Here is a 24258-nt window from a genome sequence, read left to right as displayed (position 1 = left end):
TGAAAAGCATTTTCGAAATCTTTGGTTGGGGTTTATACATCATCCAGTTGCAACCCTAGCTTTATTATAAGAATTGTTTCCTGAATTTTGCAATTTGGCTTCTCATTTTACTGCAAATCAATGTTTAGTGAATAAGACCCTCCCAAAGTTTTAATTCTTTGTAATTTAGTGATTAGAAAGCATTGTTTCAGAAGTGGCCTGCTCTGTTCAGCATGCAGTTTTATATATTTAAAGCGGCTCTGCCACCTTCCTCTCCTCCCTACTCCCTCCTCTCCATGAGTATTTCATAAAGCTATAATATTTTTGAAATAATCACATAGGCTGTTTCACTGAAACTCCAACGCACTCAAGATATAGTAACACAAAGTTGGGACTGCTTTGTCTTAGTATATTCCCTACACTTGTCTAAACTTGACAAAAGGTGGAGCTGTAGAGTGAAAGGCTCTGGGTTTGATTTAGCACCACTGACCTGAAGATAATAAAAATTGAATAATGTTGTGAAACCGGAAAAGTTCTGTTTTGGAGAATGTGAGTTATGAGAAGCAGGTGAACAATCTCAAGAGGTATTCTCTAGTGTGAACTTTTCAGAATTCAAAGTAATGTAAAATATTAGGCCAAAATAGCAAATTTGGAAGAATTTTCAAAGTCAGTTCTGTTGTTTAGACTATTTTGGCCCAATATTTAAAATGTTCTTCTATTCCTGACAATTCACACTTTAGTTACTGACCCTTTCTGTTGTAGATACCAAGATGCACTTTCTGACATGATGTAAACGAGGGATATGTGTTGAGCCATTAGTGGATGTATTTAGTGCAGCTACTGTATAGCACGGAGAGTGAAATTCAGATGGAAAATGGTTGAGTGGACTTGAGAACGTTTGCCAACTATAGAGCTTGGATCTGATCGAGTTTGGATATAAGATAGTAACTAGAAGTTGGATCGTTAGAGGATTTAAAAAACTTGAGCAGTGTAAGAGCTTGGTGCTATTCTGTGACCCTTTAGAATTGTTTTGGCTTTGGAAATTCAGTAAAAGGTTTAGAAGTTTTTTTTTATTTACCGTATATACTCGAGTATAAGCCGAGTTTTTCAGCACATTTTTTGTGCTGAAAAACCCCAGCTCGGCTTATACTCGAGTCAATTGTCTGTATTATGGCAATTTGCATTGCCATAATATAGACAGGGGCTGTGGGGGCTGCAGAAAGATGTTACTTACCTTTCCTGCAGCTCCTGTCAGCTCTCTCCTCCTCCGCCGGTCCGTTCAGCTCTTCTGTCAGCTCACAGTGTAAATCTCGCGAGAGCCGCGGCTCTCGCGAGATTTACACTGGGAGCTGACCGAGGTGCTGAACGGACCGGCGGAGGAGGAGAGAGCTGACAGGAGCTGCAGGAAAGGTAAGTAACATCTCTCTGCAGCCCCCACAGCCCCCTCCTACACAGTGCCCATCCACTGGACCACCAGGGAAAGAGAGCCCCCCTCCCTAGCCAGCTAGCAAGCAGGGAGGGGGGACGAAAAAATGTGTATATATATATATATAAATAATAAAAAAAATAAAAATAATAAAATAAAAATAATAATAAAATAAAAAATAATAATAAAAAAAAAAATAATAATAAAAGAATGTAATGAAACAAAAAAATATTAAAATAATAATTAAAAAATAAAACTGTGACTGGTGTAGGATGATCTGGGCTCTCAAATTCGGGGCCTTCATACCTGACTACCCTATGCTATATAGATGTCAGAAAGTGATGCCCTGAACTAATGATCTATTGTTTTGCTATGTAGATCTCACAGATTATCTCCTGTCTTATTTTATGATTTAAACTTGGATTGCTAGCTTGCTTATGTGCTTCACAAGACATTAATAGAAAATGTTTAGCCTTCACCATGTCTATCTTATCTCCTCCTCCTAACTTGCAAATGCAGGGTTAAGTATTTAGACCTGAAGATATAGCCTGGCAAGAGTGAAAGGTTTCCTTTCACAAGCATCAGTGTGACCATAGCCCATGTTTTGTGCATACACTTACTACTGGTTTTATCCCTTTGCCCTCTATCTAAAGCTACTGTTCCATCCTGTTAAGTCACAAAATTAATCTTATTGGAATGTGACCCCAGAGGTAACCAACTTGTGGCTTGGTTAGCTCTTGACACAGCAAATAATCACTTGTCTGACAAATTCAGCGGAACCACTATGTTATGCTATGCAAATGTTTAAACAAAGTAAAGCTATTCTGTTTGAATCCTTATCTATATAAAAATGTGCCTGATCTACCATGTACCTTTATGTTCAACTGTTGGTAATCTGCTAGAGGAATGCCTTTGGGGTACCTCATATGCAAATGTTATATGCTTAAGCACTATAAAAATAAAGAATTTAAAAAAAAAAATAATAATAAAAAAAAAATGCCCACCCCCCACCAAGGCTCTGCATCACACTCTGCATTACAAACACACATACACACACTGCATTCATACACACACACACACTGCATTCATACACACACTGCACTCATACACACACACTGCATTCATGCATACACACTGCATTCATACACACACACTGCATTCATACACACACACTGCATTCATACACACACACTGCATTCATACACACACACTGCACTCATACACACACACTGCACTCATACACACACACTGCACTCATACACACACACTGCACTCATACACACTGCACTCATACACACTGCACTCATACACACTGCACTCATACACACTGCACTCATACACACTGCACTCATACACACTGCACTCATACACACTGCACTCATACACACTGCACTCATACACACTGCACTCATACACACTGCACTCATACACACAGCATTCATACACACTGCACTCATACACACACACTGCACTCATACACACTGCACTCATACACACAGCATTCATACACACACACACAGCATTCATACACACACACACACTGCATTCATACACACACACTGCATTCATACACACACACTGCACTCATACACACAGCATTCTCATACACACGCACTGCATTCTCATACACGCACTGCATTCTCATACACGCACTGCATTCTCATACACACACTGCATTCTCATACACACACACACTGCATTCATATACACACACTGCACTTATATACACACTGCATTCTCATACACACACACTGCATTCTCACACACACACTGCATTCTCATACACACACTGCATTCATTATATACACACACTGTAAATAAATATTCAATTAATATAATTTTTTAAGGATCTAATTTTATTTAGAAATTTACCAGCAGCTGCTGCATTTCCCACCCTAGTCTTATACTCGAGTCAATAAGTTTTCCCAGTTTTTTGGGGTAAAATTAGGGGCCTCGGCTTATATTCGGGTCGGCTTATACTCGAGTATATACGGTAATTAATTTTTCCTGATGTTTGCAGAAATTCTGGAGCCCTGGGGTGGTTGTTGTTTGTGCACAGACACATTTAAAGAAAGATTGGCATGAGCAACACTTGATTTCTACTTCTTCACCTTGACTTGCTTAGCCACCTAACAGCCCTCAGATGGTTAAAGTGGTGGCTGTAGACACAGAAGCTATGAAAGAGCCATTGTAACTCCTCTCGAGATTAGAATTTGACACTCTCAATGACCTAGTGTAGCTCAGTGTTGTATAAATTACAGCTTCATGACCCCAGCGTTACCCTTGCTTTCAGAATACTTGAACTGAACTAGATAAAATAACTAGACCTGTTTTCAATATTGAGCTGGCTGGGTGGGTTTTTATTTTTTTTTATTTTTTTTTTAATTGGGGGTAGGGTAGGAGGTAGGCTTAGAGTTAGCCTGATTAAAAGATGTAGAAAGGAGGTTTGTAAGCGGGGTCTGCTTTGAATAGACTTTCAGCCTTCTTACTTATGAAACTTTTTTGGGGGGGAAGTTTTTGGGATCTCTGTCAACTAAGGCCAGTGTTGTCCTCATAGACCACTCTGATTCACTTGAATGTTATTTTGCCCTAATTAGCAATCGCCTGCAAATTGCCATCTAAATAACCGGCTATTTAGGCTAATCTAGTTTATTTTTATACTCTGCTACTATGTAAACAAAACTTGTTTATTCCAGGCGTATAATAACTTTAAATGTAATGACTCTCATTTTCAACATATAAAAACATATACTCTTACAGCTGAATGCAAGAGAAGGCCTTCATTGTTTGTTTTGTATGTTGACCTGTACTTTGCATGCATTAAATACTTTATTCTCTCTTCCCTGTGCATGTTTTACCTATTTTAATGTATAAGAGCTTTAAGGATCTACTACTTGCCTACAAAACTAATCTGCTAAAATACTATTTATTTATTTTTTCTACCTTCTGGGTTAATTATCTGTTAAAGACAGATATAAAGTCCATTATATGGAAAGCACAGGCTGTGAATTTAGAGAAAAGCTAGAATGGTGCTAATTTCACATCAGGTTGTAGTTAACAGCAGTCTACACATGCATAATCTTTAAAATTAGCTTAATGAAGTGGTCTGGGTGCAGTGACCCTTTCAGTTTTACCCTGCAATCTAAAACATTTGTTGAGCAGATACAGCAATGTTATTATAGCAGGGTTAACAAACCACTAGATGCACTAACCGAGCCAGACTTTATTATTTAATCAAATGCTGCAGATAGAGAACATTGGATTGGCAAAGCACAGCGATTTGACGCGCATGTGCATTAGCCGCCGGTGGGCTGAAGTCCTCAATCTTTATGATCCCAGCCAAGGATGACCGTGGCAAGACCAGCATTTAGCTGACAGTCCTCATTAGGAAGTTGTGCACATAATCTGTATCTTGTTTAAGTATGAGCAAATCCACATGTTAAAGGGACACTGCAGGCACCCAGACGCTATGCATGAGGACTTCCAGCATAGCCGGAATCCCCATTGCCAACGACAAATAACCTTGGGGCAGAAGGAGACTAGGATTAAGAATACAGTTTTAAATTACTAATTTTAGTGCTTTTAACCTCTTTAGCATTACACTCTGGGCACTAAAGACCCTTGCTAGTATGGCATTGCTCGACAAATCCCAGGCTTCAGGTTGCCAGACCTGGTATCTGGGATTTGTTAGCCCACTCAGCCCCTGAGGTTGTCAGCTCATAAACTGCATCAGCCTGCGGTTGGTCGGCCAGTTGACCAGCTAAAGGGAGAGCATTTGCGTTTGGTCGGCTGGCTGGCCAGCTGATCGAGAGCGTGGGGTGTGCGCACGGGTGGGAGGCTCCTGGAAGACTGAGGCAGACGGGCAGGCGCGTGAGGGAGCTGTAACATCTCTGCTCCCTCGCGCGTCCTCCAGTGATGCTGGGAGCCGGAATATGACAGCGCTCTATGGAGCAGTGCAGGGAGATGACTGAAGCCTCACTGGACCCCAGGGAAAGCCGAACCACTCCAGCTCCAGATAGGGAGGCTGGTTGGTCACCTTAATGTGTGTTGTTATTGCAGTGAGTGAGTGGGAGTATGTGTGTGTCAGTGAGCGTGTGTGTTTAGGTGACCGGTCCCCCTCCAATCACATGGGTAAAGGGGTTTTAACTCCCCTTTTTTCCCCCAACGCTGTGCTGGTCTCACATCAGCTGGCCATGCCTTCATGACTGCGATCATCAATTTTGATGATTTTAGCGAAACCAATCCCATAGGAAAGCATTGGGAGGCTCTTGCGCATGTGTGGTAAAACGCCATGCTGCGCCAATCAGCATTTCCTCATAAAGATGAATTGAATGCATCTCTATGGGAAACATTCAGCTCCTCAATGCAGAGCATGGAGACACTAAATGTAGCTGCTGCGTACTGTGCAGCACTAACCCAGAGGCCGTCTGAGTGAGTGTTACAAGGCAGCAATGTAAATACTGCCGTTTCTCTGAAAATGCAGGGTTTACATTTAAAAGTGTGGAGGGACAGGTTATAGACATGAGAACTACATTAAGCTGTAGTGTTTCTGGTGACTAAAGTGTCCCTTTAAGAGTTGTATTTTTGACATTGAAAAACCTGGCTCCTAACTTTTTTGCTGACTCCTAGATTCTAAGCAAATTTGTCAAGCCCTGTAGTATGGAATGTCTGGCTTATTTTGCATTTGTGGTCCTATACAGTCCTGCATTCATAAATGAGTGTGATGTTGCAATTTGATATAGAATCTTTTAATGTATGTTTGCTATGAAATATATAACATCATTGGTCTTTAAATTCATGTTATGGTTTTGGCAATTGAAAGGTTAAAACCTAAAAACTATTTTTTTTTTAAAAAACTTCAACATTTGAGACGGTTTTGAGTTCAGTTTTTAATTTAATTTTCAATTCCTGTTAATGTACAAATTAGGGCCATGACCAGTAGTCTCCTGTAGCCTTTTGTTTGCCTGACGTGGAGAGCTGTGCAATATGTTTAGTGTCTGGCTGAAAATATATATAATAATAAAAAAAGGGTTTTGATATTTCCTGCTATGTAGTCTAGTAAGCTTTATTCCTACTGAGATTTGGGTGGGATTCTATAAAACTAATCAAATTATATGGGGTTAGTTTTATTCCACATAGAATAAAATCATTCATTTTACAGCAATGTTTGCTTTGTAACTAATGCTAGACTGGCTCTTATTTGTATAGAATCTGTAGGTTCTGGATTATGTAAATGTTCTTTTTAGCAGTAACATTGGACATTTTATCCATAACTGTGACTACTTGTGATCCACCCTTATGTTAAACTCTTCCCAGTGTGTTGTTATTTTATAGTTAAATCAACAATGGCCTGCCGTGGCACCCCAAATGTCTGCAGACCACATTTCCCATAAACCTTAAAACTTGATGGATGGGAAATGTAAACCACAAAAAATCTGGGTGTCAATTTTCAATATCATTTATTTTAGTTTAAAATTAAACATTTTATGTGAAGCATATACATTTATTTTTATGTTCTTGATTTTCCTATGACAGGTTCCATCTACAGACCGAAATGCTTTGAGTTCTCTCTGGGGAAAGCTTGCTTCAGAAATTTTGATGCAGAATTGGGACGCGGCCATGGAAGATCTGACAAGACTCAAAGAAACCATAGATAACAATGTGAGTGGCCTTGCTCAAAAGAGTTTACAATCTAGCGGGAGATGGGATCCAGAAGGAAAACAAGGAATTGAGTTTGACTCTTGCACTTAGTTAAATCTGAGAAAGGAAACGAGGTGCGCGGGAGAATTTATAAACTCCGTAGGAATGGTGCTGCACATTAGCAGTCTTGTGATTTGACAGTTTGCAAATAGAGGACCGAAGAAGGTCACTAGCTGAAAGACCAGGGATTGGGTGTACTCATGCATTGGAGAGATAATGGGGGGTGGAGTTGTTGAGGGCTTTGAATGTTAGTGTCATTCATTTTCACTAGATCTTTAAATGTATTGAAAACCAATGTAGGATACGAGTGAGATGAGAGAAGCCTTGAGTAAATAGGTCTGGCTGCAAAAGTAATTGCAGATTGGATCTTGTGTTTAAAAAAAAAAAAAAAAAAAAAAAAAAAAAATGCAAGGATTACTTTTTGAGATGAAATATTTGAGGATTTGGAGATAGACTTCATTAGGGGAGAAAAGATGAGACCAGAGTTTAACAAGGCCAAAAAAGTGAGTTTGGCTCAGTTGGGTAATGGGTGCTCAGTTGACTTGCTGGTAGTGTTACAATGAAATAGGTGCTTCACTAAGAAATGTAATGCAGAATTGTAAACCACTGGAACCAGCCCGTCTTGTCTTTTTTATGAGTGGGATTTACCATTTTATGGAACACTTTACCAAATGACGTACCACATTCCCATCTGATCTAGTGTAATTTCCATATTTCATGCTGAGATCTTGTATCTCAAAGACTATTCACACAAGATTTTATGAACATTCCATGATCACTTTTATTTGCTTGTTTGGTGCCTAATTTGAACCGATCCTTGAAACCCACAGAAATAGAACTAATGAAGTATGTGGTACCCAATACTTCCTATTCACATGTTAACTGTGGCTGCATCACATGATATGTCTAATTTGCAAATCGAAGATATTGACAACCAATGCTATTTTTTTAATTTATTTTTTTACCAGTCTGTCAGCTCCCCTCTCCAGTCTCTACAGCACAGGACGTGGCTCATACATTGGTCTCTTTTTGTGTTCTTCAATCACCCTAAAGGTCGGGACAACATAATTGATCTATTCCTTTACCAACCCCAGTAAGTATTGTGATTTTTTTTTTTTTTTTCTTACTCTCTCCGTGCAACATTATGTGTGTACTCTTCTTATATGGAATATGTCTTTATAATTGAATTTGTCTGTGACACTTGCTAAATTGTTTGCTGTCTTATGGTATACGGTTTGTATTAACATTGAAGGATTTGTTTGGTTGCGGCACACTATTAAATGCCGTTCTAGGTGAATGACTGTAAACCAACTGGCAGAAACTTCTAAGTAAAGAGCATCTGCTCTTTCACAACACAGCAGGCTTTTTTCTCTTTTCTGGTCATGTAAATGTTAACAAATGTGTGTATCCTATTGCCTTAAGGCAGTGGATAGGGCCTTAATTAAATGAGACTGATTATAAAGAACATCAGATGCTGATATGTTGGTAGTGTAGCTACTGGTCTACTTTCATTGCAGCTTCTCACAGCATGTCACGTGGCCGACTGCTGTTCTTGTCATTTAGCCTGGCTCACATTCTGACTTGCCTTGAGAAGTACTTCAATCGTAGGTGAAGAATTGGAGTTTAGAAGCGTATTAACTTTAACAATAGAGAATAATATTAAGTGTTATTGTGTTATAACGTCCGAAAGACATGTGATCTAAATCCGTTGTCTAGTGGCGGATGAACTGCCGCAAAAACTTTTAAAAATTTGTATAAATGATATATTGTGGCTTAAGAAGTCAAATGGGCTTTTATCCAATTCTTTATAGGTTTATGTAACTTCAACTCATAGCCTAAAACAAATGACAGTGTCATATTCACATTGTAGACAATGTTGACTAAGCTGGAGTTCTCCACAACTCTCCATACAATTCATACCAATCTCTGGCAGCTATATGCTAGTTAGATCGGGCATGGCGAGTACCAATAAATCTGTCTGGAAACTTGCATCTTGCAAGCTTTTAGATTTACAATTCTTTTCTAGCCTTCGTGTACTTGGCAGCAATATTGTCTGGTCTAGGTAAGTTAATACTTTTCATCTATATGTTGTGCCGGGGAAATCGGACGTAAATCAACAAATTAACGTTCTAAATACCTGATAGACAAAATTACTTAAAAATGTGGTCCTGTTGCTATATAAGATGCTTTTTTTTTTTTTCTCCTTAAATATATAGCCCTGTCTGTAAATGCAAGTCAAAATAAAGATTTATTTTTAATTAGTGATTTCACTTATTACTTTGTTGGCTTTTGGCATTGAACAGGTTACTATGTTTTTTTTGGATATGCCTTACCTTATTAAGAAATCTAGTGGTTCTGTGCTTGCTTCCACTGCTCCAAAATTACAGCTGTTCATCAAATTTTAAGCTCTATCGTAGAACTCGTAGTTTGTGAAACATCTGTTTGCCATCAGCATTCTGTCTGCTGCAGCGAGAAAAGAAAACATACACATGCAGATGTCCACAAGCTACTGAAACGCATCAGGGTCACATTTGGCTTTTATTTATAGGATAAATGTTGCGGATAAATGTTCATGTACGTGAAAATTGTCGTTTTAATTCCAGAATATTTTGGTCTACTTGGTACTCTTAAGATTTGGCTGGAAAGCAATGGGTAGAAAGTACAGTTCAAAAACAAAACCTGATCCAACCCTTTAAATGTCATGGCGTGTGCTTTGCCATGTATTGCACATTTGTGTCTCAGTAAAAAAAACAAGCACAAGAAATACAATTGCGAATACCGGGTTAACCCTTGTGTCACCAAGAGCAAACACTGGTCCAGCTTACCTTGATTCTTTTCAGTGACCATCACTACAATTTATTGGGCAACGGTTCAACCCACACCAGAGTGTTTATCAAGCTTGTAAAGGCCCCTGTGTAGGTTGAACCAATGCCCTTATTTTGTACCGGTCACTGAAATTAAACTAGGTGTGCTGGACCCTTTTTGCTTTAAAATAATTTATTGTCTAACTTTAATTGAAATATTCATTTGACTTAGCGCTGACATCTTAATAGGCGTCACCAATTTTTTTTTCTGGTTTGTCTATTATTTTACTATTTTAGCAGCAGAGTTTTGTTTTTCGTGATTATTGTTTATGGTTAACGTCATTAGAGCAATAACAAGCATGAGGTCTCCCATATTAGCTTTAAATCAAAATGTTAGAGAATTTAGCTAGTTCCCTAGTCCACCAATGGACTCCAAAAAACCATGTAATACGTGGTATATGTAGGCTCCCCAATTAATCTGGGTTCCATTGGCTATACTAAACAAAATGTTAATGTATTGATTCACGAATACCACACCAGTTCCTGTAGTAGATGCCATTCGCTTCTTAGGAGCTATAGTTCTCACTGATTGCAGTATGGGAGGTTGGTTAACACTGGAAGGGAAGGTACACAGTGACACAGCAAGCATTCAGAACATGGAGGTGGAGAGTAGCATTGCCAAATACAGAACTTTACGTACATTGGAATGCTGTACTAATTTATAAGGTTAATATAAAAATTAAATTTATTGTAACCTGTTTAGTAGACCTTGGTAAATAACTTTTTTTTTTTTTTTTCCTGATTTTGCTTAATTTATTCTAGAAAACAATCCAATCGAAAAAAAGCATATTGGCGAATTCTGTTTATCTGATTACCAAATATTATTTTATTTTTTTTAAACATTTTCTCACATTGACACAAACTCTGTTTGCCTTTTAGATATCTGAATGCCATTCAGACCATGTGCCCACATATCCTTCGATACCTGACTACAGCAGTCATCACCAACAAAGATGTCCGGAAACGAAGGCAGGTTTTGAAAGATTTGGTCAAGGTTATCCAACAGGTAAGGTTACATTTTAGATTTTACCCTCTCTATTATATCATACTGGCATTGTAATGAAATTCCGCACTCGGTATACTCTAGCCCCATGATGCTAGATTCTAACAGAACTACAGTATTATTAAAGTAAACCTATCATGTCCGGTTAAGTGAGCATGTAGCAGCTCCCATAGTAACAGATGTATAATTTTATAATTGATAATATGGTATATTTGTAAACTAGTTAGTTGCTTTGGGGCTAGTTGTTAGTACTTATCTTCTGTCCCTCAATTCAGCACAGCTATTTTATGGGTGTCAAACTATTGCAGCACCCACCCTCTTATCCTAATCCCTCTCAAAAATGATTGACTCTGTTTGGTGACACTTTCTCAAGCAGGGCAGTCCTTAATTGCCGAGACATTGGTATTGGCACAGCATGACATCATTCTATCTGTTCATTTATTCCATTCCCCCCAGCATAGATTCTCCTGTTCCCCCTGTCATTTATTCATTGATATAGACCTTTATGCCTCCAGCTTAGAGAGGTCTATGCCAATTGTTGATTAACCGGTGTGGTTTGAGGCCAAAGTTCTAAAAAGCTTTAACACCTGCGCCTTTGGCACATTTGTTAAATTTATTGCTCTTTATTTTTGTTACAAATTGTGTGTACAAGCTGGTTTACAGAGCTAATAACAAAACTGTCCAAATATTTTGTGTGTAGGTAGCTATTCTGGAATATGTTTAAATTAAACATGCGTGGATTTATTTTAGATTTGTGCAGTCAAAATCTTTTTGGTGTGGGAAATAAGGGTTTTGTCTTTTTAATAAACAAACAATCTAACTTGTTTTGTTTTTTTTGGTACAGGAATCTTACACATACAAAGACCCCATTACGGAGTTTGTGGAGTGTTTATACGTAAATTTCGACTTTGATGGTGCACAGAAAAAATTAAGAGAGTGTGAATCGGTAAGTTTCTTGCATCCCATACCTCACTAATTAACGCCAGATTTTAATGACTTGAGAACTGAATTGCGAAAGTTAAACCTTTTATTACCCAAAATGGCATAGGCCATGCAAATTATTTATTTGATTATGCAGAGGTAAAACAGTGCTGGTTCTATTAAAATCTATACATAGATGTGAAAATATGTTGTTGTTTTTTAATTTTTGTATTGCTTTAAAAAAGTAATTTTCAGACCTAAGAGCTTGTTGTATTTTCTGACCATCTTGTCAGTAAATCTGTAATTACTACTCACAGGGAAGTGTGTTAGTGTGGAAGTTGGGTATCCTGATTAGCCCATATACCACACTGTTTGATGTGATATGCAGAATACCTCCCTCATCTGACTTTAATTACAAGAGCTCTTAATGATGATGACAAAGCTTGTAAGGAAGTAAATGAGCTTTCTCAGTGTGTTTTGTAGTTTGTTTCTTCACACAGTAAAATTACAATATAAATCAGGTACATAAAGCGTATAGTTATGCATTTTTGGAAGTAATTAGGATAAACGTATTGAAGTCGAAGGATTATAACGAAGTTACTAATGTTGGTTCTTGCTCTGAGTCATACAGATGGACATGGGATCTGCACACAGTTAGTCATATATGTCTATGGCTTTTATTTTGTGTGTTGCAAGAAAGCAGCACAATAAAATTGCGAAAACTGTATTTGCTGCTTTTCTTTTTGTTTGTTCTACTCAAACATCAAGCTGAAAAAAAGGCTTAGAATCATTAGTTTTTCTACACCATACATTATAAATATTATAATCTAAGATAATGCTTCATTAGATTACTTGCCATACACACTGATGAGTATTATTTTAACATTGAATGTTCTTTGTGTTTAAATCCATAGTTTACTAAACTAAATTTATATTACCAAGATGAAAATCAAATTAGCTTTGTAAAATATGGCTACTTATCATTCCTAAGGTAGCCATCTTGTTTTTGCAACACCGCTTTTTTAAATTTTGCACGCTGTATATTGTTTATGGAGTTTAAAAAAAAAAAAGGAATTCCTGAGCTGGGTTTGTAGTCCTACGTCATAGAACAAGATAAAGAGGTTCTGATGAGCAAGTGTTGAATTGTGTGTTTTTTTTTTTTGTTTTTTTTTTTTTGTTTTTTTTTTGTATGTGCCTTTTTTTCCTCCCCAGAGTTACGTCCTCTGGTTACATGGTAATAGAGCAGGAGATAATTGAATTACAATCCCCTGCATGCCATGTTCTGGTTCTTGCTCTTAGTCTTTGGCTACTGGCAGCTAGTTAGCCAGGAGTGACATAACACAGTGAGTGACATCACACAGGGTCTATGGAAGTTTACACAAAACTGGAGGACACTTCAGCCCTTGCCACATTTTGCTAAAAAAGAATTTGGATTGCATTAGAATTTTAATGATGTTTCAACTAAATTTAGATTTCATTTTTACTAAGATTTGATAATAAAAATTAAAAGGTGACAATGCTATAATAACTGAACACAATTTAAAAAGGTTAACATTGACACTGTTCTTCATTTAGAGCAATTCTATTTAACTTCTAATTCCAGATTTTAAAAGGTCATTATGTTATTGCAAATATTAACTCAACGATTGTGTAGAGTAGACGAACTGTAAAAGTATCCTTTTGCCATTTATTTAATATAGATTTAGTTGGACTCTTGAGTAATGACTGGGGACCTCTCTTCTTTGAGGAACAAAAGCAATATAAATGCCATTGATGGTTTCACAAGCAAACACACATGTAACATCTGCAAGTGATTTGCATTTAAATATTAATGTCTTTAACCCTGCAGAAAAGCAGTAGCAAAAGCTATAATAATGTTTCTTAGCTGCATCTGGCACTAAAACCTCCTTCCTATGATGTATGAGCCTCCAGCTTCCATTTGTACAGTGAGACCATGATTAAATTAAGCGATGTGCTTGTCAGTTCTTTTTATTTTCTTCTTTGTTGAGCAGTTAGGTGCTCAACAAAATATACTTTCAGAATCTACAGTTACATCCCGTCCTCACCCGTGCATTGATTATCATACTTTACTATATTAATTTGATTTCTATTTTTGCCCCGCCAAATTTTTTTTCCCTAAAATTCAAATATATAGCTGTATCCTCTGCTACTCACAAAAGCGATCTCACACTGGCTCTTGTGTATTTAGTGAAATATAGTAAATCAACTTGTATGATGTGACTGCTATTCAGTTGATCTCCCCAGATCTAAATTAACTGGTTTTGACATACATATTGTGTGCATTGTTTTTTTTTTTTTTTTTAGTTCTTTATTTATTTCATTTTTTTGTGAAACAAGGGATAGGGTTACAGAAAGGAAGGGAGGCATCAAAAAGTACATTTGTTCGTTTTCTTCGTAGCTATGTTGAGCATATTGTACACATTACAGTGAAATTCTGTACAGGTTAACCTTTGTTATGGTGCACATGTCGTGTAGAGGGCTTGACCCCTTGTGGTGGACTTTATTTTTATATGTGGACAATGTTAGTTTACAGAGAGATAATTATTTTCTTCTATTTCCAAAGAAAGTTGACAAATGAAGGTTGCGTTTATATAACTTTTTCATTATATCCCATGTCCATGATAAGGGTAAATTGATGTTGGAGCTTGACATCTACAAAATTCCCTGCAAGCTAGACCGTCATAGCATCAGGAGAGTAAGACCCTTCACCAAATCTTATTAGTCACATCCGTGCACAGTGTTTAGTGCCGATAAGCACATTGGTTTGACTAGTATGGTCATGAAGGAGCTGGCACTGTACCGAAAGGAACTAGTCAAGGGCCATCACTACAGAAATCACACTTTAAAAAAAGTGGCTTGTCATATTATTGAATACAAGCTTTCAATCACTCAAAATTTTTTTACTTCTTTTATCACTCTAATACAAGTGTTTTACTTGGTTTAATAAAAATGATATCATAAATGTATGTTTTGTCATGACGTTTCTAGGTCCTGGTGAATGACTTCTTTCTTGTGGCATGCCTTGAAGATTTCATTGAAAATGCAAGACTCTTCATATTTGAGACTTTTTGTCGGATCCACCAGTGTATCAGCATCAGGTACATGTTGCGTAACTGCTCTGTATTTCGTCCATTACAGATTTTCAGATTTATGTTTAAATAATACTATTTATCAATTGATGTTATTAGTCTTACCTTAATTACCTCATTTCAGTGCATTCCATTTTTGTAATTTTAATCCTCTTTAAATTGTTTTTTTGCTGATGGATCAACCAGCAATACTGTAAAACCTTGTGTAACAGACGACTGCTGAATAATTCAACTTCCTGAGTGAAGCAATGGCAATTGTAAACTTAAGTTAGTCTTCCACCATTGAACAATACCAGATTGCTTTATGGCTAGCATGCTATGTATCACATCTCGGACCATGAAATAGAGTCCCCAAGCAATCCAGTAAACCAGGAAGTGGTGGTTCTGTGTGTGACAGTGCTTCGTGTGGGTAGCAGATTAGTAAAGGAATACTTTGAGGCTTCACATATGTGTACATAAAGGCAGATTATGCAGAAGGGGGTATAATTATCTTATATGGAAACAAATGCGTGCCCATACAACATGTACATTATACAGAATTTTATTAGAAATGTACATCAAATATGGATTTGCTAAATGTCTTGATATAAACCAGATGAAAAATTGGAGGTTTTAATATTGCTTATCTTAGCCATGTTTTAAAAACGTTGTAGTATTCAACCTTCATGCAGTTTAATTCTCCATATTTTAATCAGTCTCTAAAAATTCTCCATTTGAATAATACTTTTGTTAAAGGGACACTATAGACCACTAAACAACTTTAGCCTAATAAAGCAGTTTTGGTATATAGATCATGCCCCATGCAGTCTCCCTGCTCAATTCTCTGCTATTTAAGAGTTAAATCACCTGTGTTTCTGTTTATGCAGCCCTAGCCACACCTCCCCTAGCTGTGACTCGCACAGTCTGCATGAAAATAAATGGTTTTACTTTCAATCAGAAGTAACTTAATTTAAACGTTATCTCCTGCTCTGTAATTTGAACTTTAATTATGTATAGGAGGCTCCTACAGGGTGTAGCAAGCTATTAACAGAGCAGGAGATAAGAATTTCTAAATTAAACCGTATTTTCAATACAGGAAGTGTAAACATTAGATGACTTTACAGCAAGTGTTTGGAAGGCTGTGTAAGTCACATGCAGGGAGGTGTGGCTAGAGCTGCATAAACAAAGTGATTAACTCCAAAATGGCAGAGATTCGAACAGTGAGACTGTGGGGGAATGATCTATACACCAAAGCTGCTTCATGAAGTTAGTTATTTTGGTGACTAAAGTGTCCCTTTAATTTGTATTAATTCCCAACAGGACTGCGAGTGGTAGTACAGATAGTGAGCAGAAATGGTGTGTGCAATATTATAAGCTTTATCTTCCACAGAAGGGGTTTATGCAAACCTAGCAGCACTACAGGGTCACTATAGGCACCCAGACCACTTCAGCTCATTGAAGTGCTCTGGGTGCAGTGTCTCTCTTGCACTTAGTGTTGCAATGTTAAACATTGCAGTTCCAGAGAAACTGCAATGTTTATATTGCAGCTCTAAGTTTGCCCACAGTGGCTGGAGCTACTGGAGGACTTCCTGGATTGAAGTAGACCATTGGTCTGGTATCTGACGCTTGACGTCCTCGTGCGCTACATGAAGTTTTCCAGCGTCAGATTTTTCCCCCGCAGGAAAGCATAGATTCAATGCTTTACTGTGGGAAGGTCTAATGTGTTGCAGGACATCGGAGGGGGCATAGCGGCGATCCAGTGCATAGGGACATTGGCCTTGGGATCAGGTAAGTAAATAAAGGGTTTTTAACAATTTATTCACGTGGGGGAAAGGTGCGAGGGAGGCAGGGTGAGCGATAGTGCCAGGAATACAGCTTTGTATTCCTAGCACTATAGTATCCCTTTTACCCACCTGTGTAAACAATTTCTCATACTTTAATGCTATATAGTAGAGTGGCTCCGTGGTGCTTTCTGCCGGTGTCACCATCTAATGCTGAGCTGACCATTTATGAATGCTAATTATTGCTCTTGGCCAGTATTCCCATCTGAGGCGGGAGAAGGGCATACATGCGCCAAAAGATAATTTTACCCATTCCAGAAGATAACTTATGGAGAAGGTTAAGTCCCAGATTCAGCCCAATGTTGTTGTTATTTATTCACCTGCGCCTCCTTAGTTAAGCTCTAGTGCATCCAAACCGCTCATACATTAACTGCTGTATGTAACTGGCAACTAAACTAAACAGGGGTATGCTGGCAGTAATACAGTGTTAAGGTTTGTTTAAGAGGCTGGCAGTTATCTCCTGGACTCAACGTGATTTATAATTTCTCCTTCCCCATATCAGGGCTCAAAATTGCCACTGGCCATTATGGAGTGATAATGTCATCCAGGCTCACAGTGACCACTAACCTTTAGGGCTGGCTAATAGTTTTTAAGTTTTGAGTCATATACTATATTTATCCTGTGTATAACTTGCTGCTTGCATACCCCCTATACACAAGCATCAATCAATGCTGTGGAGAGCTAATTCTAGGTAGGCCTCTTATAAATTGTTTAACTATGTCATGGAAAATCAGCTATTTGAGAGAGATGGATATTGAATAGGGATTCTTTTCAGGCGCAGTCAATTAGGACGGCAGTATGTTGACGAAGCCATGAAACTTTAGCGGACCTGTAATCAATTTTCGATCAATGTGCTCCTGACCACAAGCTGTTGTGTTTTTTTTTTTTTTTCCTCTCTCTCTCATTATTATAATTATTCTAGTGCCTTTGCTTGTGTTAGTAACATACTTGGTCTCTGTTTAATTACACCTATCTACTAAGCACACGGCTTATTGATGTTCGTCGTTTTCTAGGTGTTGCTCGAAGAGGCTAAAATAATCGCAATCAAAATATACTGCTAAACTAACAAATCAAAAATGATTGCTCCAGTTGTTTTAATGACATAAAGCTTATTAAAACCTTGTGAGTTACATCATGCTGAAGGATTTAGGCAGTTTTTAACTCTTACCTGCGTCTTTACACACAACAGAAGCCGTGTAAGATGCTTCTTCAGAAGATTGAATAGCAAGAAACATTTCTAGGACTATACTCTGGGATGCTATAAAATTGTCTGTTGATTACTTCTTAAAACAAGTGTCACAACTTAATACATCCTCCCTCCTGATAATGCAATGGTACTCTTTGCTTGAAAGAAACACGCTGTGTATAGCGTTTAGTGGCACTTTAACTTGCTGAGGGACAGGACTTTATTATGGAGCAGCACATGTCCTGACAAGCATCAGAAATCTCCATGATCAGTCTGACTCTCAGGCAAGTGAATGGTTTTGGTCTCAACCCAATCTTAGTATTTGGTGTTTTTTTTTTTTTTTTTTTTATATGATTTTGCATTTCGATTCTTCAATATACACACTTATTTTGTGCCACTAAATCTTGGAAAATGGTGATTTTTTTTTTTTTTTTTAAGCTGTGCTCAAGGTTCCTTTAATCATAATGCAACATTGGGACGTGCATGTTCTGTCGTTATTGGCAAGGGTTACACTCCTGTGCAGCAGATGTTTATAGCTCTTCTTCCCATTCCACCATTTAGTGATATGTCGGGAGAGGAGCCTGACTGAGGGAATTCCATTGTATGCAATATATTTAGATTTATTTTTTTATATTCGTGTACTATTTTAAACATATCTCCTGTGCACCGTTTAGCAAAAAGTGGTTGTTTCATCCCATTGCTACAAATGCAAAGGAACAAATAAATATAATTTGTGACATTATCCATTTGTCAGCTTGATGTGGTATCTATCATGTAAACGAGCAATCTATTTAGGAAATCTGATCTGTACTTTAAAAGTTGAGTGATTCAGAGCTATGCTCCCCGCTAGACGCTTTAAAGTTTATGTACTCACATGTCTAGCGTGACAGTGGAACAGTCTGCACTGGGCGGGTCGTTACTCACTGTTTATTTTAGGTAAAAAAAAGAAGTAAAATTGAAACAGGAAGTGGTAATGCAACAGAGAGGCCCTAATTAATGACTTTGTCATTGTTCATTTGCATATTAAGAACTACATCAAATATTGAGTAAGCCTGGAAATTGGTCACAAAGATTAGTTGTCAGGAAACCCAAGTTTACTCTGCATGTCTGTGTTGATTTTCAGTGAGAGATTACCTGAGTAATTATGAAATTGCGTGTTCTTTCAAAGATGTAGTTTGTCTGTTGTAAAGTTATGTATCATAAAGTCTTGTGAAGTTTTGGGAACAAGTGTCAGGACGCAGCACATCAAAGCAAACATCCTGCTGAGTACCACTACGGTACTAATTAAGCTAATAGAAAACACTTCCAACGCAGCTATATCAATGGTGTCTCAGGACTGGGCATAATTACCAAGAAGCTGAATAATTGTCTGTCTTTAAAGGGAGTCTCTCATCCTTATTATGCACAGTCATGTTTTATGTTTCTGAATAAACTTAACTGGTGTCTTATTGTTAGATGTCTATTTGCTTAGAATGTTGGGGTTTGTGCTGCATTCTTGAAGTCCATTTGCCTATTGTAGTCTGTTTCTCAATGTGTCTCGGCTTAAAAGTATACATGGTTTATCTAGCGCTAACAGGTGTTGTTAGATGGGATGGGTTATCCAGTAAGTGAAGTAGTTGCATGAAAATGATATATTTTTCAATGCATATGGATATATTTAATATAGGAATTCACTGTCCTTTAAATCATGCACTATTGGATAAGTCTAGTTAATAAAGCTTGGTAGAAAGTGTAAACCTCATGATTTGTAACCATTTAGGCTCCGTTTTAACTCCTTAAGGACACGTATGACATGTCATGATTCCCTTTTATTCCAGAAGTTTGGTCCTTAAGGGGTTAAATTGAAGGTAACTTAATGACATTCTATTTCTACCCTAAAGGAAGATCATCTATAACGAAGTAGCATCATTGATTTAGGAACCTATGTAGAGGAAATGTTCTTTTACTTTTCCACACCTCTCCTTTAATTTATTTATGTATTTTAACTTCTATCCATACTAGATAAAGGGTTCGCCCTTTTATATTATTTAATATTGGTCTTTCTATAAAACAAACTTTAAACAATAGCTTTCCGTGTCCTAAAGCACATTAAGTTATTCTGGGGTGGTATCTCGTATATGCATATCCTTAAGTCAACTAATGTGTGTACATGGCTTGCTTAATATATTCGTGAAATTCAAGTTGCATATTTATTTATTTTAGTCAAAGAGAAAGTATTTGCCATGGACATTATTAGAAACTCGGGGTAAAATAATTTAGGGAAATGGCATCGATGAAGTTAAAATAACCTTAATCGATGGAGTAGAGCGTTAAGAGAGAAAAGGGTGAGAAACTAAATGTGGAGTTGTTTCCTTGTATCGGAAAGAGAAAATAGAGGAGGTCAAATAGTGAATTTAAAATTGTACTGTGTGTGTAGGACAGGGCCTTGTGCTTTGTCTTTTCAGTTTTTGTGTATTGTGCTACTGTGTGAAGCGTGTGTGCTTTACGTTTCTCCATACTTTATATGAGAATCTGGTATAGGGGTGATCCCACCTGTACAACCACCATGGACATTTTGTCCACTTCCCTTTCATAATAATCTAAGTATCTGATAGTGTCACAAAACTAGACTTGCTCTGACTTTAAATTGTCACATGCTGTGATTTGATTTTTTCCCTTCTTGTTTTCCCAATTTAGCATGTTGGCTGATAAGCTGAATATGAGTCCTGAAGAAGCTGAAAGATGGATTGTCAATCTAATCCGAAATGCAAGACTGGATGCAAAGATAGATTCCAAGCTGGTAGGATCCTGCTTTCTCAAATCCCAATGCTAAACTAAGTTTATTTAATGCATGCCTCTATTTAAATAATAGATCAGTATGGTCAATGATGGCCCAGAATTGCCTCTGTTGAACAGCTGTAATGTTTTATATTTCCCAACTGACGAATTGTAGGTACTTAATTTTTTTTATATACAAGTATAGTCCAACAATCTTTCTGACTGGCTCACTTTGTACACAAATGTGCCTGTGTATTATTATTCCTGCATTTCAACTCTGCAACTGTCTTTCCAGTCAACACCTAACACACATGAATAGCGAGGTGCAGACAGCTCTGCTCGAACACAATTCAAATCTGTAAGGATTTGAGGTGGGCCAATATGTACCGTTGGTGTGTCTTTCTCAAGTATACTTATTGTTCTGACTGTGATTCCAACCTGGGTTTCTAAGACAGTGATGCTACCTCTGTGCTGTAACTTGCTGATTATATATTGAAAGTATATAGTACTTTTTATGCAGGAGAAATAACTGATGGTTATTGAGCCAACAGGGCTATGTGATCATTCAAACATGGCTTTTAAGACTGCCTGAGGAGCACGGGCTGCTGGCCTGTTATCTTTTCTACTTCTATATTTATAATGTTCTTTGATTTATGAACTTCATATTGATTGCTTTGAACAGTCTGTTCCTTAAAAAAAAAAAAAAAAAAAACACAAACACTGGCATGAGGTTTGTGTATAGCCAGCACACTGTGCATAATGTGCCTTCTATCGTTTTATTTTAGGGTCATGTCGTAATGGGGAACAATGCAGTGTCTCCTTATCAACAAGTCATTGAGAAGACAAAAAGCCTTGCATTCCGCAGTCAGATGCTGGCTATGAATATTGAAAAGAAAATGAATCAGAACACAAGAACTGAGGTAAGAGAAGATCTAGTTTTGTCAGCTGCTTTTTCTGTTAACAGGTTCTCTTAAAATATGGAATTCTGTAGTAGAGCACTGCATTTTATATTTTATGACAAAATTACCATGTGAAATATCTTAAAGCGGCACTGAAGAAATACTAAGACAAGGTAGGGACTACTTTGCATTAGTATTTTTCGTACGCTTGGCAAAAGGCAAAGCTACCTTTTGCCATGCCTTCAGCCACTAGTGACGTCTGTCTGTGGAGGAACGAGTAGTCTTACAAAATTATCCACAAAAATCTTCAGTATTGTACTGTCAGACATGCATGAGCGTGCGGTGTTGATGTTGGTTCCTGTCAGCTGAAGCTCCAGGAACTAAAGAGGACTGGCAGAAAGATTATGGTGGTAGCCACGGGGGACAGGCTCAGGTATTTATAACTTGCCACTGCACCTCCCAGTTAATGTGTACTGACAGTGGCAGCAAAGACCCCAGATGGTGACAGAACTGCTTTTACATGTCTCTCTGTGTGTGTATATAGGGTTCACTTTTTTAAATTATATGTTGGGAATTATTTAATTTTTCAGTGACATTATCATTTTTTATAAAGTGCCCTTGCCACGTGGCAAAACCATTTTCCAATTGAGATATATATATTGCTCTTAGTCAACTTTTTTAGTTCATTGTGTTTTTTTTTTTATGCTTTTATTATGTTTATCTATGGAAACCTACTCCTTTACAGTTGGTTTTGCTGAATTCTTGACAGATTCATAATGTCAAAGCGCATGGCTGCCTATACTTTAGTGGAGGCACATCTAGAACTCTTCCATAATTCTGTTTCCTATGCAAGTTCTAGTTCTTTAGAATAGGAGATTGATATTAAAATAGAATGGTAAACCATCTATCAATGTTCTGATCAGCATATTCACTTTTTTTTTTGCAGGCACCGAACTGGGCAGCTCAGGACTCTGGATTTTATTAACCAGTTACACCAACTAATTCTACAGCTAAAGCCGTGCTAGGCACACAAAAACATTCAAATTTGTAAGATCGGCTTAAGAGCCAACATATTGGAATAAAATTGCTACATTTACTTTTAAATAAAATGAGTCCTTGTGGTTTTGATCATAACTGAAAGTATGTGTGGTTTATGTATGTGAAATGCAACGGTATGTGCTGTGTGTGTAGAGTGATGGGTACTGCATGTCCTATTTAGGTTCATACAACAATATAAACATAAATAACATACAAATTTATGTGATTTTATACAATTCTGTTCTTTGTAGATCAACTACTCCTACAAGTGATCTATGGACTTGTCGGATCAAAACAAATGTTGGTCAAACTGCAAGCATCATATTGTCAAAATGTTTGGTATTTATCAATAGAGTATAACATGTTACCTTTTTATGCTTGACAGTAAACCTTTAATTGCTTGAGCTGTGACGAGGAAGATTTATTTGTTTTCATATCTGCTTTAGAGATGAGTAAACTGATCAGGAGCGAACGTCTCTGTTAAAAGGTCAGGCAATTGTCGGGATCCATAAATCCAAAGTTCTGTTTTACTTATCCTTTTACAAACTAAGGTTTTTAGGTACGGAGTTCCTGTTGTCTGTAGCAATATATTACCAGACAGGTTTATCTGATGAATTTCAGTGATCGCACTTCAAATTAATTTAAAATAAAAACATTTAAAATGTTTAATGCTAGTCTCAAATATACATGCAAATATATAAGATTTAAATGTAGACTTCTGGGATAATAACATGATGCAACACCAGATTTTGTTTTTGCAACCCTCCTAGGATGCCATCCTTAACATGAAAATTACCACATAGTGGTGTCATTTATTTAGCTTTCCATCTTTGTTGCTGTAGGATCCTTAAGAAGTGAAACCCTAGGTCCTCCAAGAAGGAGCCAGAGAGGAGAAAACAGTGTAATATAGGACAAGGAGCCCCTAACTTTTATTAACCAACTAAGGATAAACAAAACACAGCACTCCATCACAAACTGAATACTGAAAGTGCACTAAAAGAGAGTGGGGGAAAAAAAATTAGATAATTAGAAAGGGGAATCTCTATCCATAGTGAAGGGTCAACCTCTCCATCCAGAATGAAAATCTCCTCCGTATCCGTATCTCATAGGCATGGAAAGTAATGCAGGGTAGTGTAATCAGGTGCAAAGTACAGAATTAGGAAAGAGGGAAGAAAGGGAAAGGGCAGAGTGAAATATGCTCTCGCCTCTAAAATACAATTCGCTAACATCTGGTCCCCTAGAATAATCTGCAAGGCCTATCCCAGTAGTCCTACAAATACAAGAGTAAAAAATGGGTCGCAAGAGAATACTGAGAACAGGCAGCAGCTGAAATAGCATGCCCTTCGGTCGGTCCCCGCTCAGTTCTCAAGCTGTTTTTTGCTCATCTTGTGCCATTACAGAGAGAACTTCTCTGAAACATATCAGACTGGTCCCACCCATACGGGCAGTCCAGATCCGAAATGCCAGCAAGTTCCCTCTGCACGAGAGACACAGCAACCCCAGACGACCGTTTCAGCCTTGTTAGGCATCATCAGTGAGGCATAGCTGATATCTC

The 24258-nt window shown here is 37.6% G+C and overlaps 2 protein-coding genes across 2 annotated transcripts in view; one reads left to right on the top strand and one right to left on the bottom strand.

Moving 5' to 3' along the window:
- Window positions 1-14755, bottom strand: part of EMC2 (ER membrane protein complex subunit 2) — a 362465-nt gene extending 347710 nt beyond the window's left edge. The window contains exon 1 of the mRNA XM_063451180.1: window positions 14746-14755. The gene's annotated coding sequence lies outside the window, so the exon portion shown is untranslated. The remainder of the gene's footprint in view (window positions 1-14745) is intronic.
- The window catches only part of EIF3E (eukaryotic translation initiation factor 3 subunit E), a 40397-nt gene extending 17623 nt beyond the window's left edge, over window positions 1-22774 (top strand). Inside the window, exons 6-13 of the mRNA XM_063451179.1 lie at window positions 6941-7066; window positions 8074-8198; window positions 10849-10975; window positions 11817-11918; window positions 14903-15012; window positions 20686-20788; window positions 21552-21686; window positions 22612-22774. Coding sequence (XP_063307249.1) covers window positions 6941-7066; window positions 8074-8198; window positions 10849-10975; window positions 11817-11918; window positions 14903-15012; window positions 20686-20788; window positions 21552-21686; window positions 22612-22650 — 867 coding nt within the window. The 3' untranslated portion in view covers window positions 22651-22774. The remainder of the gene's footprint in view (window positions 1-6940; window positions 7067-8073; window positions 8199-10848; window positions 10976-11816; window positions 11919-14902; window positions 15013-20685; window positions 20789-21551; window positions 21687-22611) is intronic.
- Window positions 22775-24258: the final 1484 nt, after the last annotated feature.

The sequence above is a fragment of the Pelobates fuscus genome, chromosome 4, assembly GCF_036172605.1.
Source record: "Pelobates fuscus isolate aPelFus1 chromosome 4, aPelFus1.pri, whole genome shotgun sequence".
Classification (NCBI taxonomy): domain Eukaryota; kingdom Metazoa; phylum Chordata; class Amphibia; order Anura; family Pelobatidae; genus Pelobates; species Pelobates fuscus.
Note: the sequence above shows the minus strand (reverse complement) of the source record. Positions and strands in the feature narration are given on the sequence as shown.